Source organism: Mizuhopecten yessoensis, unplaced genomic scaffold (genome assembly GCF_002113885.1).
Source record: "Mizuhopecten yessoensis strain PY_sf001 unplaced genomic scaffold, ASM211388v2 scaffold5965, whole genome shotgun sequence".
Taxonomy (NCBI): Eukaryota; Metazoa; Mollusca; class Bivalvia; order Pectinida; family Pectinidae; genus Mizuhopecten; species Mizuhopecten yessoensis.
Genome location: NW_018406312.1, coordinates 623,271 through 642,018, shown reverse-complemented (window position 1 = coordinate 642,018; position 18,748 = coordinate 623,271). Strand labels below are relative to the sequence as shown.

The 18,748-nt window shown below is 37.6% G+C and overlaps 1 protein-coding gene across 2 annotated transcripts; it reads right to left on the bottom strand.

Annotated features, from left to right (window-relative positions):
* Nucleotides 1-462: 462 nt before the first annotated feature.
* On the bottom strand, nucleotides 463-18,542 carry LOC110451350 (transcription intermediary factor 1-beta-like). 2 transcript variants are annotated; one of them, XM_021499318.1, is made up of 2 exons: nucleotides 18,435-18,542; nucleotides 463-3,817 (listed from the first exon to the last, which is right to left on the bottom strand). In XM_021499318.1, exon 2 carries the CDS (start codon nucleotides 3,794-3,796, stop codon nucleotides 1,814-1,816), a length of 1,983 nt encoding a protein of 660 aa, XP_021354993.1. In that variant the 5' UTR covers nucleotides 3,797-3,817; nucleotides 18,435-18,542; the 3' UTR covers nucleotides 463-1,813. The 2 variants fall into 2 exon arrangements, with proteins under 2 accessions (XP_021354993.1, XP_021354994.1); XM_021499319.1 differs by lacking the exon at nucleotides 18,435-18,542 and adding an exon at nucleotides 8,013-8,102 and having other exon boundaries at nucleotides 464-3,817.
* Nucleotides 18,543-18,748: the final 206 nt, after the last annotated feature.

Here is an 18,748-nt window from a genome sequence, read left to right as displayed (position 1 = left end):
CACACAATTCAATAAGTTTCTTGGTGCAACAAAGGAAGGAACATTACAAAGAGTTAATCCCCCACATCACTTCCCAAACCAGCGAAACGACGTAGGATTATCTACGCTGTGACGTAGCGTGAACCGTGAGAACTTGTTGCTCTGTTTTGTTAAAATTGTCACTCGCCAGAGGCTCGCTAAAATGAAAAATTCTTAGACTCGTTTTATAAATCTCATATAACATGGAAACTCATGTAAGATCTTATATATAATACTATAAAAATAATGGGATAATATTCAGAACACATTTAACACAAAGTGTAACACAAATGTCGTATGGATATACGCACTGGCGGACTGTCAGAAAAAAAGACAACTCTTAATACCCCTTTATTATTGTTAGGTCGGCATAATAACTGTAGAAGGACGAAATGTATGCTATCGCAAATGCTCTGACATCAGTTGATTTAAATCTATTTGATTGAGACTCGATCAGGAATCCAAGAAAAACGAATACTCTATAGAATCATATTAGAGAGCCCTTTTTATTTAGACAAACAGAAACACGGTCAGAAGCTTGAAATGGTTTAAAATACAGTAACTAGTAAAAAAAACTCACTTGGAACTGAATGACATCGTACAGGAATTTCGCATTGCATAAAGGGGCATAAAGGGGCTATCGAGTCAAATGACACTCTTAAAATCGAGTAGATACTGAAGGTATATATCTCATCATGAACGTTTACGTCGGTTATAGTGACATGACCTGAGGCCAACGTCCAGTGCGGTCAGTTTTATCTTTTGGGAATGCCGGTGATAAAAATAGCTACGACCGAAATAGCGGAATATCCGGGTCTTTCTGTGAGTAGTACCACGTTGTCGACCGACAGGGAATATGATTTTACACATAACACACGTTTGTCGCTTTGAATTTACACAATACATCGCAAGCAAAATTATAAATATTGAAACATATTAATGTTATGAGATGTTTCTGTTCACATTTGAATTTGAATATAAAGAAACAGGTTGAATTAGAGTATGCAGGCACTGAGAGATTACCGCCGGGAGAATGTCAAACCGCACGAAGTACGATATCAATAGGTTTAAACGTAAAATAGATCACTCATTGGGAGATGCTTTTGATTCAGAATAAATTCCTGTTCTTGTATTGCAAAAACGTAAGGTGAAACAAAGCGAGTATTCATCTTCTCCCCTCGGCTGTAAAGACATTTTGTTAGCTAGAAGTTCCCCGACAGCTTCCGCTAAAACATGATGTTTTAAGGATTTCTTTATTACTCATTTAAAACGCCCAGAAAGCGTTGTCTCTAGGCAATTTTCTGACATGAATAGTTTATAAGGAGTATCAAAATATCTTATCATGGGGAATTTTGTGACAATATTATAACAAAAAATCCTTCTTACAATTGTCCTTTTAAATCAAAGAAAAGTCTTCACTTAAGAAAATTACGTTGTGAAAAAAACTACGTTCATTTCTTAGTCTTAAGTCCCGACAAAGTCGACATTTTGTGTTTCTTACACATACACAATAACTCATTACAGTGCATAATTATGTATATTAAGATTACAAAATACCCGTTTTGGTTGTTAGTCCGACAATGTCAACAAAACTATATGCGTAATTGACACTTCATTCAGAACTAGGTAATATTTAATTTTTATAAACACTTTTGATTTTGTCCATCATTCTCATTTACAATAGAAATGATTTTTACATATTTGTTCAATAAATAAAAACAGTTATAATAATGGTATATATATCAAGAATACACTGATTTCAAATGTCGATTTTGTGTACGATTGAGTCTGCAAGTCATACAAGTTGGAACACTTGGATGCGATCCATCTGACCTGATTGGTTTGTCACCACCAGTTTATCACCGCAAACAGATATTGCCCACGGTTGTGTGATACCGTCCGCTGCCGTTAACAGTTCCCGGACATTAGTCCCATCCCCGGACATCTGTACCACGTTGTTGGAGTAGTAACCACAGACATAGACGTTACCTTCAATGTCTACGTCCACTCCATACGCATGCTTAACTACACCAACCTTCAACACGTCCATGTACTTGTTGTCAGTAGACAACCTACCAATCGTCGTACTGCCATTGCTGTAGTTATACTGGGTGATAAAGAGTTGTCTGTCCTTGGAATCATGTGACAAAGCGAATACTCTGTCAGTATATCGATATAACGTCTTGGTCGTCCCGTCGTTCCTAACACTGCAGACTTCGGATCCTGTACTCACGATTAACTCATCATCTCTGTACGTTATACCGTAACATTGTTTTTTTGTGTTTATTACAGACGACAGTGTAAGTTTGGAGGGTGTCACAGTCACTACACGTATACCTCCAGGACTTTTTATAGCGGCCGCCACAGTGGTGTTATCCACCATACACAGATCCCAAGGATTTCCATCCAATTTCAACTCGTCCACAACATCCCCCGCGTCGTTGATTAACTTCATTTTGTTATTGCTGTTATCTCCCACCACAATTCTGCCGTCAGGAAAGTATACAACACCACGGGCAGCACAATCAAATTGATCAGACGGACATTTTATGTTCACCTTTCTTATTTCCTTTACTTCACATTGGGATAAAGGTTTGGCGAGAGCTGCGACACCTGGTAAATCTCTTCGCTGCTTTCGGACAACGACTTTACCAAAGTTCAGACTTGTCACGTCCGAATCTATTTCATGTTCAATACTGACAGTTGAAATCGACATCTGCATTTCTTTCACTAGATCTTTACAAGCCCCGAGCTCCGTCTGACCTTTCTGGTAAAGCCTGATCGTGTCCATATGATCGTTCCTCTGTAGCGCTGTAGCGGACGATTCTAATGTATTCTGTATAGCGACCTTCAGCCGTTCACACTTCTGTGTGGACACCTTAAGATTTTCTCTTTCCTGTTTGTACGCCGTGATTACGTCATCTGTGATTTCCTTCTTCATCTCTCTGATACGTTTATCCATACGTCCCTGCAGGTCGTCGATGCTTTTCAATATCGCATCTTTGTCGTCTGCAATGTTCTGTTGTCGTAGATAAAAATCCTTTATCATAGATTCCATGTCGTCTGCTCCTTGCTGTAGATATGTCTTTCTTTCCTCTAGTTGGGAGCTACTATTCAGTTTCTCACAGTAATCCTCTGTTGTGGACACGTTGTCACATTTCCTGTGACCAACAATGATACATTTACTACAACCCAGGGACTTGTGATCCTCGCAATAATAAGCAATCACATCCTTGTGTTTGTCGCATCGTTTGTCAGATGTTTCCTGTCTCAGCAGGAAATTCCCGGAACCTCTCATATCTACGATATCACAGCTCACATGGACCACATCATGGTGATCCACTTTACAAGACTCACAAAACAATGACTGAGTAGTTTCACACCAGAATTGTGCAGAGGTCATGCTTCCCTTTCTCTGACAGGGCGCGCAGTAACGTGGCTCTGTCGTCCTGTTTCTCAGTTGTATCATCTCTATGGCAACACTGTCGGTCGGGAACTGCTGGGCCCATTTCTCTTTGTCTTCCGTTTTGTCCACAGGGTGAGTTAACGTCCTACATACCGGACAGATAAAGGAAGTCGCCGTATCACTCGTCCCTAACACCTCACTGACGATGTAGCTACTCAAACATTCCTCACAAAACGAATGACGACACGGCAGAGACTTCGGCTGACGTAACTGCTCAAGACAGATCGGACATTCGAGAAGATGCGAGTCTGATAGGTCAGGTAGTGCGCTGTCTTCAGAGTGAGGGTCTGGATGAGGACCACCTTCCGCCATTGAAACGCTGATTATGTATCTCTGCAAATATGAGAATAAAGTAATATCATTCGCACTGATTTTAAAATGGGTATTTTTCTGTTTACTACAACATATAGAAGCTATTCGCCTAGTTTCAACAAACGTTTTTACGGTCATAGCGTTGATGATAAATTTAATGAAAATTACAAAGCTTGAAGAAAATTGGTGAAAGTATTTGTAAGAGTTGTCTCCCTTGTGTTTGAAGCTTACTTTATGTATCATTAGATTTTAACTACAATACGATAATGATAACTTGACCGAAGGTATACGCTAAAACAAAAACATTTGGACAGTTTAGGTGGACTCGGCTGCAGCACGGGTGACTTAGAACCTTAGCTTGACACTGCCGGGAGTGGAGGGTATGCTCGTACCACTCTCCCCTGTGAGGTAAACGTAGGGCCGTGGTATCAGGCTTATCTAACGTCCCTATATTTCTAATCGAACTGGCAGCTGATAACAGTAGAGACAGCGGCGACTGAACACACCGGCACCGACACATATAAACGAAAACGAGCAGTACATTAAGGCACGTATCGCAATATATTTAGTAAATTGTCTCGTAAATCAAATCAACTAACAAGACTTTTTCGCAATAAATATCAAAACGTGTCCACGTTATCTGGCCTAAAAAGAACGCGATAGCAGAAATATGTTACGTTAGATATTACATCTGTTAACAATGTAATTCATGAGAGATACTTTTCCTAAAAATGTATAACAAGAGATCTCATAGGGATATTGGCACCCATCATCGTACCGTATAGGAATCGACATATGAAATTTGATAAAGATCTGTCAAGCACTTTAGAAATAGTGATAACAAAATTGAACTGTCGAAATTCAAGATGGCTGTCCAGTCGAAGTCCTATATTTCCAATCAGTCCCAAAAAACAATTGGCATAACTAGACACATATGAAATTGAAAAAAAAAACTTTCTGAGAAAGAGTGCTTACAATATTCTTCTTTCATAGTTCAAGATGGCCACTTGCCAGCTATCTTGGTTTTCCTATTAGTCCCGATATGCCAAAATCGGAACAGACCACCATGGGGAACCCTTCGAAGAAAATTCGAGAAAGAGCCTTCTTGTACGTTCCGAGCAATAGCGCTAACAATCTTAAACTCTCATAATTCTAGATGGCCGCCAGAAATGCGATCGGCGTTACTAATAGCAACGGGGAAGCTTTAGATGTAATTTAAAGGGACATCACGTGAAAAGGCGTTTTTTTTTAATGAATGTATGTATTGTATGCACTTCCACTTATGTTACCTCGCTATCCCCATGTTCAGACCACTTGAATTGTTCGGGAAAGCCCTGCTAAAAATAGCGCCGATAACGTCACCTGACTAGGCAGTAAACACAAGTGGTGCTAGCGAGATGAAACGGCTTCCAAAGGGGCCCCCAGAGAGGGGCCGTCAGGCAACTGCAACTTCTTACCACACTTCGAAACTAAGTTATATGATTTCTAAGTCCGTATTCAAACTTATTGAACAGTAATTATTCATCATTAGAAGTTCATTGCACACTTGCCAATGTTCAGAATTTAATTTTATTCAGCTTTAAACATAAATGTGTTGCCAATAAAGTTAAACAAGGGATGGGGCACAAGTTTTTACAATTTATCACAGCCTTCTCCCGTCATACATTTACAATTAAATGTCAACAATGATAATAGGCATAAACATAAAGTAGATTATTATATCTAAATATATATTGAATTTAGTACTGGAATGTGGCAGGTACAGATGGTACGGGGCTAAACACCTTCCCTACACCAAGGGACAAACCTTTCTGATTTTTATTTTATATATTGCCGGGGCAGAGGAGGCCGGGTATTCATATTAGTACTAATTTAAATCTTGCATGTAAAAACAAAAATAATCGTTTAATTCAGCAATATTATTAAATCATACCATTTTATTGAACCCGGTAATATTATAAATTATGTAAATCCACGGACTTAGATAACACGTATCTCGCGATCGGTGGCCCAGAAAATACGCCGTTGGCCATCACAACAGTTATCCCTTGGAGGGCCTCATGGAAAAATCAAACTAACCAGTCACTTATCCCTTCCTTTCGCATAAACCACTGTATAATTATAGAAACACAAAGTAAACTCTCTCCAATACATGCCCATTAACATATTAAACTAAGTTCATCTGTGTTCAAACTCAGACAACGATACTAGCGAGCTTAATAGTTTTAGATATTTATTCATAACATAAACAGCGCTAGCATTTCTGTCGATTTCATTTCAGCTTAACCGGCTACCGGAAGAATACATGCACCGTACGCTACGGCAGTTATTTTCTCCTTTGAATACTGCCCACCTGCAATAATGATTCCGTAACGTACTCCTTGCGCTATCTTTTGACCATTTGGCAACTTTTCGTTTCGTAGATGACACGGTACAACACTTTTCTTTCGCTTACTTCACACGGCTAGTCATTTTGTTTACAAAGCAATGGTGTGCTATGCGCATGCGCTAGAAGGGGGAAATCCCTGAACAAAACGTTGGTCAGACCGGTAGAAATACTGATTATTTTCTTAGATTTAATCATTTTTATGAATCTATTTCAGCCAAATCCGATCGTTATTTTCCATAAGGAGTCTCACTTGATATGTTTATGTTGTATTTGAAAAAAAGACAAAAAATAAAGTTACTTCACCGTGATGCCCCTTTAAGTAGTATCCATACAATACGGTCTGAGAAATAGCGCTTACAGGAATTATTTAAGGACGGACAGCCGGACGACGGACGATGTGACACATGTATTGACGGGCGGACAACGGTCCACGGACGAAGGTTTATCTGAACAGCTAACCATCATCAGATATATATAACAGTGTAACGCGAATCGCGAGTTTGGATGTAGGCCTACATAGCGCATAAGGTTCGGAGCTCGAATCCTTGTTGGTGTGTATTTTGATCCGCCTACTCGTACAGATATACGCTACATTAGAACTATCGTGTTTTAGATTCTGTTTAGATTTGTTTATTTTATGATATAAATGCCTGTGATTGAATGTTCAGTAGATAACTGATATAGTATGACTACTAAATGTTTTATCTGATAACGACACGTGGACAGTTAATATGTAGAACTGTTTATCGCTGATATGGTCGTTTTACGACTCCTATATAGGCCACAAAACGATAAAGATTTGTTTCAGGTACCCCAACCGACCTTAGTTTTTACCTCCGACACTAACAATTTTATCTCACTCGAACACTCATTCGAATGCGCCGAAAATCGTTCATTAAATTCAATATGACATGGACACGAATGTAATATTATATTTTTCACATAACTATCACAAATTGTAAATTGTTATGAGCTGACTCTATAAAGGTCAAAATCAAAGTACTCCGATGGTAGTATTGACGTGCGACGCAGTGCAAAGTAGTTTCACACTTTTTTTTAATAATGAACAGTTTTCAATGCAATAAAAATGTTAGTGACATAGATTTGTCAAGATGGCGGGTCAAACCCGATTGATGTCTTTTACATTTTCAAAATGTATGTACATGTATATGTTTGGGAAATCACCACCAGTGTGACATTGTTATCAAGAATGAAAATATTTGTTATTTCTTTAAATACACGTGTGTATTTAAATTAAATACAAATTAATTACATGGCCGTATTACATAATAAAATGGGTCAGTTATGTGATAAATATCATGAACACCTGATGTCAAATCATCAGCTGCTTCAAGTACGGTAACCGTTACTAAAACCTGTTCCACCCTATCCCAGTTATTTTCGAGGGCCCCTTACATTTTCTGACTTCGTATTGCTTCCAATTCAACATCATCGCCTCCAAGAACCCCTACCCACACACACACCCCCCTTGCCTCCCCTACCACCCATCCAACCCAGGGTTCCACCCTTGAAGCCGTTGCTCCAAGCTAAGAACATTGTGTGGGCGATTTGCAACATGGACAAAGTTCATTGATTCTTCTAAATATCACATATAGGTGTGGATGTGTGGTGTTTGTGTGACTCTCATGTTTCTACTACTAATTTGATTGAGTCATTTATCTAACTTTACAATCACCACTGGAAAATACTTAACGATTACATCAATATCCTCGTAGTAAATACACAATATGTACATGTTTGTGTGTTATACGTGATTCATACGTTATGTAAAAAAAGTCAGTAAGCAGGATACATAGTTGTACTTACTGCTCCATCGATGTATTCGAATCTTTGAATGACGAGGTGTGTCCACCCCTCTCCGATGATGTATCAGCTACCTATATATGGAACGTGACCCTATCAACTAACAGCAAGGCCGTAATACCGGGTATGATGTATCCGGATAACTCAAGGTCTATTTAGTACACAGGCCTATGCATCGTATAAGATGTGGAGTATCAAAATAGGTGCTTTCTAGGTATTTCATTGTATAATATGTCATTAAAATAATTAAAAAATCCTAAAACGCCATCAGCCCGGACTCAAGTTTTTTGCTCTTATCAATGATGCTAAATTACTCTGAATGTTGTAAGATTGATATCGATTAATCTTTTTGAACAAATAAAATTTGTTTATTTTCTGAAACAGCTTTAGAGCTAATTAGTAATTAGCATAATAAAAATCGACGAATCAGACTATACGTTATCATTATAGTAGAATTTGATGGGTTGAATTGATGACCTACTTTTGATACAACTGATAATCAAAGTATCTTAGCTTTAGGCATTTTGCTTCGACATTGTTATTCCAAATATTTATGTTTTTAAATTTACATGTAAAACATATTTTGTGATAAACACGGCAGACTACAAAGAGAAGTTATCTAACGTTAATATTTTATATAAATATAATTGAATTTAGACATAAACGAGAAATGACTCTGCAAAAGATAAACATAGTTTTAAATGTGTGTGGAAATAAGTCAGGAATAACCGAATAACTAAAAAACCAATAATGATAACAAAAAGAATGAGGGCATTTTTGCCCAAAATCATCAGATACTAATCAGGTTATCAAAATGCCCTTTGTCCTTTCTTTTATCATCTGTCCGTAATTGTGTATCTCTGTAAACAATTCTTGTAAGCGCTAGTTCTCCGAATGATGTGAATAAAACTTTCTCAGACGTCACATGCAGGTTCCCCATAGCTTCGAGTCGGAATCGGAGATCATCTTCACTGAAGAAAAATATATTTTGCGTGCATAAAGGAAGTTTCTATAAGAAAAATTATCCATCTTTCCAACGGTGTAAACATTTTTGTACATCAAGTAGAAATGTGTTTTTTGATTGAAGAATAACAGTTGGGGACGATTTATCGACATCGAGAGTTTTTCACCCTTCTCGTGTATACTGTCATTGGGGATGACATATTTATCAAAAGTAAATCTTAATCCCTAAAATGTTACTCTCAACACCTTATTTTAGGTCCAAACATTTTCAGGTCACTGTGGTTGTGATACAGTTCGTGAATATGACGCCGCCTATATCGAGTAAAATGGCGTGTAAATACACGATGTCGTTGCTATATTCGTGGCATATAGATATCACACAATTGTTAGACTTGTAGGTAGATGAATATCAACAGAATGTATATCCCGGAGGGAGGTTAATTTCTACATAAAATATTAACATAAAGTTTATCTCGGAGAGATGGTTCATATCTAAAAAGAAATGTCTCTGAGTGTAGGTAGTGAAAGCATCATCAGAGAGTATTTCGGACACTGGGTAGAGACACATCAACAGAGAAAGGTATAGAAAACACCAACAGCAAGTAGTTCGGACGGTAGGTACAGAGAACATCAACAGAAAGTAGGTCGGACGGTAGGTATAGAGAACATAAACAGGGACGGTAGGTATAGAGAACATCAACAGGGACGATAGGTATAGAGAACATCAACAGAGAGTATCTCGACAGTAGGTATAGAGAACATCAACAGCAAGTAGGTCGGACGGTAGGTATAGAGAACATCAACAGCAAGTAGGTCGGACGATAGGTATAGAGAACATCAACAGAAAGTAGTTCGGACGATAGGTATAAAGAACATCCACATCAAGTAGTTCGGTCGGTAGGTATACAGAACATCAACAAAAAAGTAGTTCAGACAGTAGGTATAGAGAACATCAACAGAAAATAGTTCGGACGGTAGGTATAGAGAAGATAAACAGGGACGGTAGGTATAGAGAACATAAACAGGGACGGTAGGTATAGAGAACATCAACAGGGACGGAAGGTATAGAGAACATAAACAGGGACGGTAAGTATAGAGAACATCAACAGGAACGGTAGGTATATAGAACATCAACAGAAAGTAGTTCGGACGTTAGGTATAGAGAACATCAACAGCAAGTAGTTCGGACAGTAGGTAAATATAACGTCAATAAAAAGTATCTCGGACGGCAGGTATATATAACATCAATAAAAAGTATCTTGGACGAGAAGTAAATATAACATAAATAAAAGTATAGCGGACGGCAGATATATAGAACATCACTAAAAAGTATCTCTGACGGCAGGTATAGAGAACATCAATCAAAAGTATATCGGACGTTAGGTATAGAGAATATCAATAAAAAGTATATCGGTCGGCATGTAAAGATAATATCAATAAAAATATCTCCGACGAAAGATATAGAGAACATCAATAACAAAACATCTCGTCGGCAGGTAAAGAGAACATCAATGAAAGGTATCTCGGTCGGTAAGTATAGAGAACATTAATAAATGTATAGCGGACGGCAGGGAAGTGGAACATCAATCAAAAGTATCTCTGACGGCAGGTATAGAGAACATAACTAAAAAGTATCTCGGACGGTAGGTAAAGAGAAAATCATTAAAAAAGTATATCGGAAGGTAGGTATAAAGTACATTACTAAAAAGTTTCTCGGACGGTAGGTAAAGGGACATCAATGAATGTGTCTTGAACGGCAGGTATGGAGAAAATTAATAAAAAGTAGCTCGGACAGTAGTCATCGAAAACATCAATAAAAAAGTATTTCGGTCGGCAGATAAAGATTGCTTCAATAAAAAATATATTGGACGACAGATATAGATTACATCTACAAAAAGTATCTCGGATGGCAGGTATAGATAACATCAATAAAAAGTATCTCAGGCGGCAGGTATGGAGATAATCAATAAAAAGTATTTCGGATGGTAGTCATCGAGAACATCAATAAAAAGTATCTCGGACGTTAGGTATAGAGAATATCAATAAAAAGTATCTCGGTCGGCAGGTATAGAGAACATTAATAAAAAGTATCTCGGACGACAGGTAAATATAACATCAATAAAAAGTAACTCGGACGAGAAGTAAATATAACATAAATAAAAGTATAGCGGACGGCAGGTATATAGAACATTAATAAAAAGTATCAATACGGTCGGCATGTAAAGATAATATCAATAAAAATATCTCCGACGAAAGATATAGAGAACATCAATAACAAAACATCTCGTCGGCAGGTAAAGAGAACATCAATGAAAGGTATCTCGGTCGGTAAGTATAGAGAACATTAATAAATGTATAGCGGACGGCAGGGAAGTGGAACATCAATCAAAAGTATCTCTGACGGCAGGTATAGAGAACATAACTAAAAAGTATCTCGGACGGTAGGTAAAGAGAAAATCATTAAAAAAGTATCTCGGACGGTAGGTATAGAGAACATCAATAAAATGTATCTCGGATGGTAGTCATCGAGAACATCAATAAAATGTATCTCGTATGGTAGGTTTTGTAACATCAATAGAGAGTTTTTCGGACGGTAGGTTTGGAGAACATCAATAAAAATATCTCGGACGACAGATTGTTTTTTCATCCCCTTTGTGAAACAGATATCAGCCTGCAGATGAATTCTGTTTGTCAACAAGGTCATTTACATCGCCCTTTTATTTCAGTGCCGAATACCACCAAGATAAAATACACTAATCGTCAATTAATATTCAGCTAACAGCAAGATCAGGAAAACCAGAATTGAGATTATGTCCCGCTAGTTTCAAGGTCAGAGGAAACGTTTTTGAGTTCACTTCCGAACGACAGAAGGGTCAGAGATTTTATACTGCAGTTCATTTCATTTTAAGTCTATGGTCAAGGATACCACTTTCCAATTCACTTCCGGCTAACACCGAGGTCATGGACACTACTTTTCAATTCGCTTTTGAAAAGAATAAAGTACAGAAATGCAATGCTAGCAAACCACTTTTGATTCTCTTTCAGTTGGAGAAAAGGTTACACACAATTCAATAAGTTTCTTGGTGCAACAAAGGAAGGAACATTACAAAGAGTTAATCCCCCACATCACTTCCCAAACCAGCGAAACGACGTAGGATTATCTACGCTGTGACGTAGCGTGAACCGTGAGAACTTGTTGCTCTGTTTTGTTAAAATTGTCACTCGCCAGAGGCTCGCTAAAATGAAAAATTCTTAGACTCGTTTTATAAATCTCATATAACATGGAAACTCATGTAAGATCTTATATATAATACTATAAAAATAATGGGATAATATTCAGAACACATTTAACACAAAGTGTAACACAAATGTCGTATGGATATACGCACTGGCGGACTGTCAGAAAAAAATGCAACTCTTAATACCCCTTTACTATTGTTAGGTCGGCATAATAACTGTAGAAGGACGAAATGTATGCTATCGCAAATGCTCTGACATCAGTTGATTTAAATCTATTTGATTGAGACTCGACCAGGAATCCAAGAAAAACGAATACTCTATAGAATCATATTAGAGAGCCCTTTTTATTTAGACAAACAGAAACACGGTCAGAAGCTTGAAATGGTTTAAAATACAGTAACTAGTAAAATACTCACTTGGAACTGAATGACATCGTACAGGAATTTAGCATTGCATAAAGGGGCATAAAGGGGCTAGCTAGTCAAATGACACTCTTAAAATCGAGTAGATACTGAAAGTATATATCTCATCATGAACGTTTACGTCGGTTATAGTGACATGACCTGAGGCCAACGTCCAGTGCGGTCAGTTTTATCTTTTGGGAAAGCCGGTGATAAAAATAGCTACGACCGAAATAGCGGAATATCCGGGTCTTTCTGTGAGTAGTACCACGTTGTCGACCGACAGGGAATATGATTTTACACATAACACACGTTTGTCGCTTTGAATTTACACAATACATCGCAAGCAAAATTATAAATATTGAAACATATTAATGTTATGAGATGTTTCTGTTCACATTTGAATTTGAATATAAAGAAACAGGTTTAATTAGAGTATGCAGGCACTGAGAGATTATCGCCGGGAGAATGTCAAACCGCACGAAGTACGATATCAATAGGTTTAAACGTAAAATAGATCACTCATTGGAAGATGCTTTTGATTCAGAATAAATTCCTGTTCTTGTATTGCAAAAACGTAAGGTGAAACAAAGCGAGTATTCATCTTCTCCCCTCGGCTGTAAAGACATTTTGTTAGCTAGAAGTTCACCGACAGCTTCCGCTAAAACATGATGTTTTAAGGATTTCTTTATTACTCATTTAAAACGCCCAGAAAGCGTTGTTTCTAGGCAATTTTCTGACATGAATAGTTTATAAGGAGTATCAAAATATCTTATCATGGGGAATTTTGTGACAATATTATAATAAAAAATCCTTCTTACAATTGTCCTTTTAAATCAAAGAAAAGTCTTCACTTAAGAAAATTACGTTGTGAAAAAAACTACGTTCATTTCTTAGTCTTAAGTCCCGACAAAGTCGACATTTTGTGTTTCTTACATATACACAATAACTCATTACAGTGCATAATTATGTATATTAAGATTACAAAATACCCGTTTTGGTTGTTAGTCCGACAATGTCAACAAAACTATATGCGTAATTGACACTTCATTCAGAACAAGGTAATATTTATCTTTCATAAACACTTTTGATTTTGTCCATCATTCTCATTTACGATAGAAATGATTTTTACATATTTGTTCAATAAATAAAAAAACAGTTATGTTAATGGTATATATATCAAGAATACACTATGATTTCAAATGTCGATTTTGTGTACGATTGAGTCTGCAAGTCATACAAGTTGGAACACTTGGATGGAATCCCTCTGACCTGATTGGTTTGTCACCACCAGTTTATCACCACAAACAGATATTGCCCACGGTTGTGTGATACCGTCCGCTGCCGTTAATAACAGTTTCCGGACGTTAGTTCCGTCCCCGGACATCTGTACCACGTTGTGGGAGTAGTAACCACAGACATAGACGTTACCTTCAATGTCTACGTCCACTCCATACGCATACTTAACTACACCAACCTTCAACACGTCCGTGTACTTGTTGTCAGTAGACAACCTACCAATCGCCGTACAGTCAGTTCTGTTGGTATGACGGGCGATAAAGAGCTGTCGGTCCTTGGAATCATGTGACAACGCGAATACTTTATCTGTATATCGATATAACGTCTTGGTCGTCCCGTCGTTCTTAACACTGCAGACTTCGGATCCTGTACTCACGACAAACTCACCATCTCTGTATGTTATACCGTAATATCGGTTTTTTTGGTTTATTATAGACGACAGTGTAAGTTTGGAGGGTGTGACAGTCACGACACGAATACTTCCGGGACTCTGTACAGCGGCCGCCACAGTGGTGTTATCCACCATTACATACACAGATCCCACGGATCTCCATCCAAGTTTAACTCGTCCACAACATCCCCCTCATCGTTTATTAACTTGATCTTCTTATTGTTGTTATCTCCCACCACAATTCTGCCGTCAGGAAAGTATACAACACCACGAGCATCACAATCAAATTGATCAGACGGACATTTTATGTTCACCTTTCTTATTTCCTTTACTTCACATTGGGATAAAGGTTTGACGAGAGCTGCGACACCTGGGAAATCTCTTCGCTGCTTTCGGACAACGACTTTACCGAAGTTCAGACTTGTCACGTCCGAATCGATTTCATGTTCAATACTGACAGTTGAAATCGACATCTGCATTTCTTTCACTAGATCCTTTCAAGCCTTGAGCTCCGTCTGACCTTTCTGGTAAAGCATTGTTATAGGTTCAAAACAAATTTTAAGTGATGCAAAATGCTTTTAGTTTACACGTATCTTGACTATTATTATAAACTCAATGTATATCCGTTACATTTGCCTGGTATAGTGAATTTCAGCCGAAATGTAACTGATGTATAAAACATCTTTTCTGAATCAAAATGGCTCAAACTCTTCGAATACGTCGAACGATTACGTATGATTAATACAGTCAAGACTTATAAAGTGCACTCATTTGCAGTTTATATGTATTACGTTTTGTGACTCATCGTGTCATTTGACTCATACAGTGAAGACTAAATGCGTGGCTCTATTTGGATTGGTTCTACAAAAACAAACATGGCTTTAGATATGAAAGAACAACGATCGTACATTTTGTACGTACATCTCAGACTAAGTCAAAATATTGTATGCATTTTATTTCTCAGAGCGAGTGTCCTGTCTCAAGTATAACAACAATATCAAATATTTATCCAATATTCCACTCAAATTTTGTGTAGGCGGCGTAATAATTGAAAGAGGATGATAGTGACGTTACATTAGAAAGAAAGACGTATGCATTACCTCAGAGTATACACATATAAAATGGATATATCCCTTTAATTATCCAGGGGCCTGTAATGCCTTACAGACTAAGGGAAGTAATACGCCGGATGTGCACATACACAAACCTAGGTACAAAAGGGGATAACTTTGGCCAGCTAATGTCTACGGCCAAATCACGTTGAAAACACCGGTTCTCGTCCGATCACCGAAGGTAAGCAACGTCGAGCCTACATATCGGAACAGGGAATTGTAAGGTGTTACGAGTTACCTCCCGTTGTACAATATACGTACCTAATTGTTCAGACTTAAAAAAGGCATACATGAAAACTGCTGTTTATTTCTTGTTATTGTTAATATTTTTCATCAGTATTCGGACATATTTCCGAGATAGTCTTCTTTTAATTATATATCCCTCAAACGAATCTGTACAAACTTACATATTCACCGATAGAAGGAGTCGATAGCATTTTTAGATTATCATGAAATTTGTACTTTGTCGAGAAATCTTACGTATAAGGTATTTATACTGAACGGCAAAATTAAGTATACACTTTTAAAATAAATTTATTGTTGCCAAACATAACGTTTACTGGAAAACCATTGCTATATACGTGAATTCGTATCATTGCAAATTTAAAAGAAATCCACAAATCGAAATAAATTTGTTAGACGTTAAGTTCAGATATTGGCTTCCATACATTTTATACCCTCAGCGCGACACACTGAAGTTATGCGCATGCAAACTGTGCCACGTGCCCTCCGTAAGCTTCCCTGTTAAAGGCCGTAAGGTTTGAGTGTGTCGGCAATATGGCAAGACTTTCAATAGCGGATAGAAATCGTGCGATTGGGGTGCTACAAGCCCGGGGATCAAAACGTCATGTGACGCGTGTGATGAATTGTACGAGATTTACGATTAAGTGCCTTTTGAAGTGTTATCGACAAGTAGAACATGTCAACCAACTCCCTGGAGCAGAACGGCGACGTGAATCTGTAATCGATGAGTAACGTCGAATCAAAACGACATTTAGTGTTAACCATGAGAAAACGCTGTGTGGCAGACAATGGCGGACACACAAAATATTGACGTGACAAGTGTATTTTGACTGTATACAGTTGTGACGTCAAAACCACGTGAAAAATTGAAATGACCCCTACGACGTTCTGTAAGACCGTTTGCCTTTTTGGTAGTTGACGGCGGACCTGATTCTGTGTAAAAGGTGTCTATAATAATTATTTTTTACATTTAAGATTTAAAATCGACTTTATTATGGTGAAATAAAATTATCCGATGCCTTTTATAAAGTGTATACTTGATTTTGGCGGTCAGTATTATTACTCAGAGTATTTTATCAGGACTCCTGTCCTCCTTCAGTCTTGTTAAGGAAAACGTTATCTTGGTTTTTATGTTCCTTTAAATTTCTTAAATGTATGTTTCAAACTTTGTGTGTGTCTAATTTGCTTCTTAAAATCTGTATACTTACCGCCCGACAAATCGTTAATTACGAATATGTGAAAACTTGTAAATTTCAACGTGGACGATACTTATGACGACATATATACATATACATTTGTATATTATATTTGCTTTTTAGCTGTGTAAACTATATATAGCTGTATATCACAAAGTATAATACATAGTATTCAAAATAAACATGATTGTGTTCTAACAATTGAGTTCCGATAAGGTCATCTCATTTAACAACGATTGCAGTGATACCCTATGACAATGCGTTTCAAATAGAATAATTCAAGCCCTGACGACCCTTCATCCACGCAGACACACATATATATATATTTGTCACCTTTCTAATTTGTAACACTCTCTCTGATTGGATATCTAGCTGGGGTCTATATTTATATAGACCCCGCTCTGCCGGGGTCTATAAAAGCACGTGCGAGGGGAGATAACTCAAACTAGAATCTCTCTTCATAGCAACAAAGATGGCGTCCGAAACACACAAACGTTCACAGGATAAAATAGCCTATTTAATTGACAGCAAATTTAACGAAACAGGCAATGAGGGGGCCGCTAGGGTGCTTATTACAAAGATGGTTTTGTATTGTCCGGTAGGGGCTATTTTGGTAGCAGTCAAGTAAGGTGACCCAAATCGGATCACCAAACCATCATCATCAGGACCCCAATCGGATCGAGGCTTGAATTTTGCAGTATCTTACACGTCAACTGAATATTTATTTGTCAGCATATTAACATTTTATGATGACCTTTAGAATTTATATGACAAAAAAGTATTTCTATAGTGTGAATTTATTTCAATAGTCCAAAACAGAATGCAAAGTCGTTGGACGTCGCGCCATTTTTTAAAAACGTTATCAAAACACTAACATTTGAGTTTGAATTACGTTTTCTGGTGCTATTCGAACTGAAAAATTAATCATCTCTAGACAAAAAAGGGTACATGGCTATCTATTCTAAGGCTACATCATTGTTATAATAACTGTTTTGTTGACACATTTATTGATTTATAAGTATTTTTGCAAAAAGTGATCCGATTTAGGTATTGTCACCTTACAACTCAAACTCACACAGTGACTTATAACTTTGCACAAAAAAAGTAATAGACTATCTAAAAAATTGTCAGGGTGACAAATTCGTTATATCTGGGTTAGGAGGCGTCTACTGGCTCATAGACCCCTTTGGTTTTTATAGCCCGTAGACCCCTCCTAACCCAGAGATAACTAATAATACACACACGTATACCATATAGCAATATATTTATAGAACGAGGGTTTGCCCAAATTTTCCCATAAATGACGCCGTTGGATACGTAAAGCCATCACATTATGGTATCCTGCGGTGGTATAACTGTACAAACAATGCCATTCCTACTCTATTGTGCATAGATAGTAAACTGATGACGTCATGTACTTCCTCTTTCGGTTTCCGTACGTGTAACGTTACTACAGTCGCTACAGCAATGATTACAATGAACGTATTCTGGGTAAACACATTCTACTTACATGTTCATTTGGTGTAAATGGTGTCACTTCTATTCAAATATAAGTACGGAATATGTCTGACTGTACTTACCGCTCCATCAATGAATAAATATGGTTGTAGTCTTTGAAGTGACGAGGTGTAGATGTGGGACACGTCCCCGTTGTTATCTCGGCGCCCTTTAGAATGTGACTCAGTACACTAATAACACGTCCGTACATTGTAATGCCGGGTACGACATATCCGGATAACTTACGGATTGTTTACTACACATAGCTTGTTTCGTTTAGGATATCTACTAGAGAACAAATTAACACATCATCCTTACAGGTGTATTTTATTGACAATTTACGTTTTAAGACACACACCCTCCGGTACAACGAAATTTTCTAGAGCTTTTATCACTT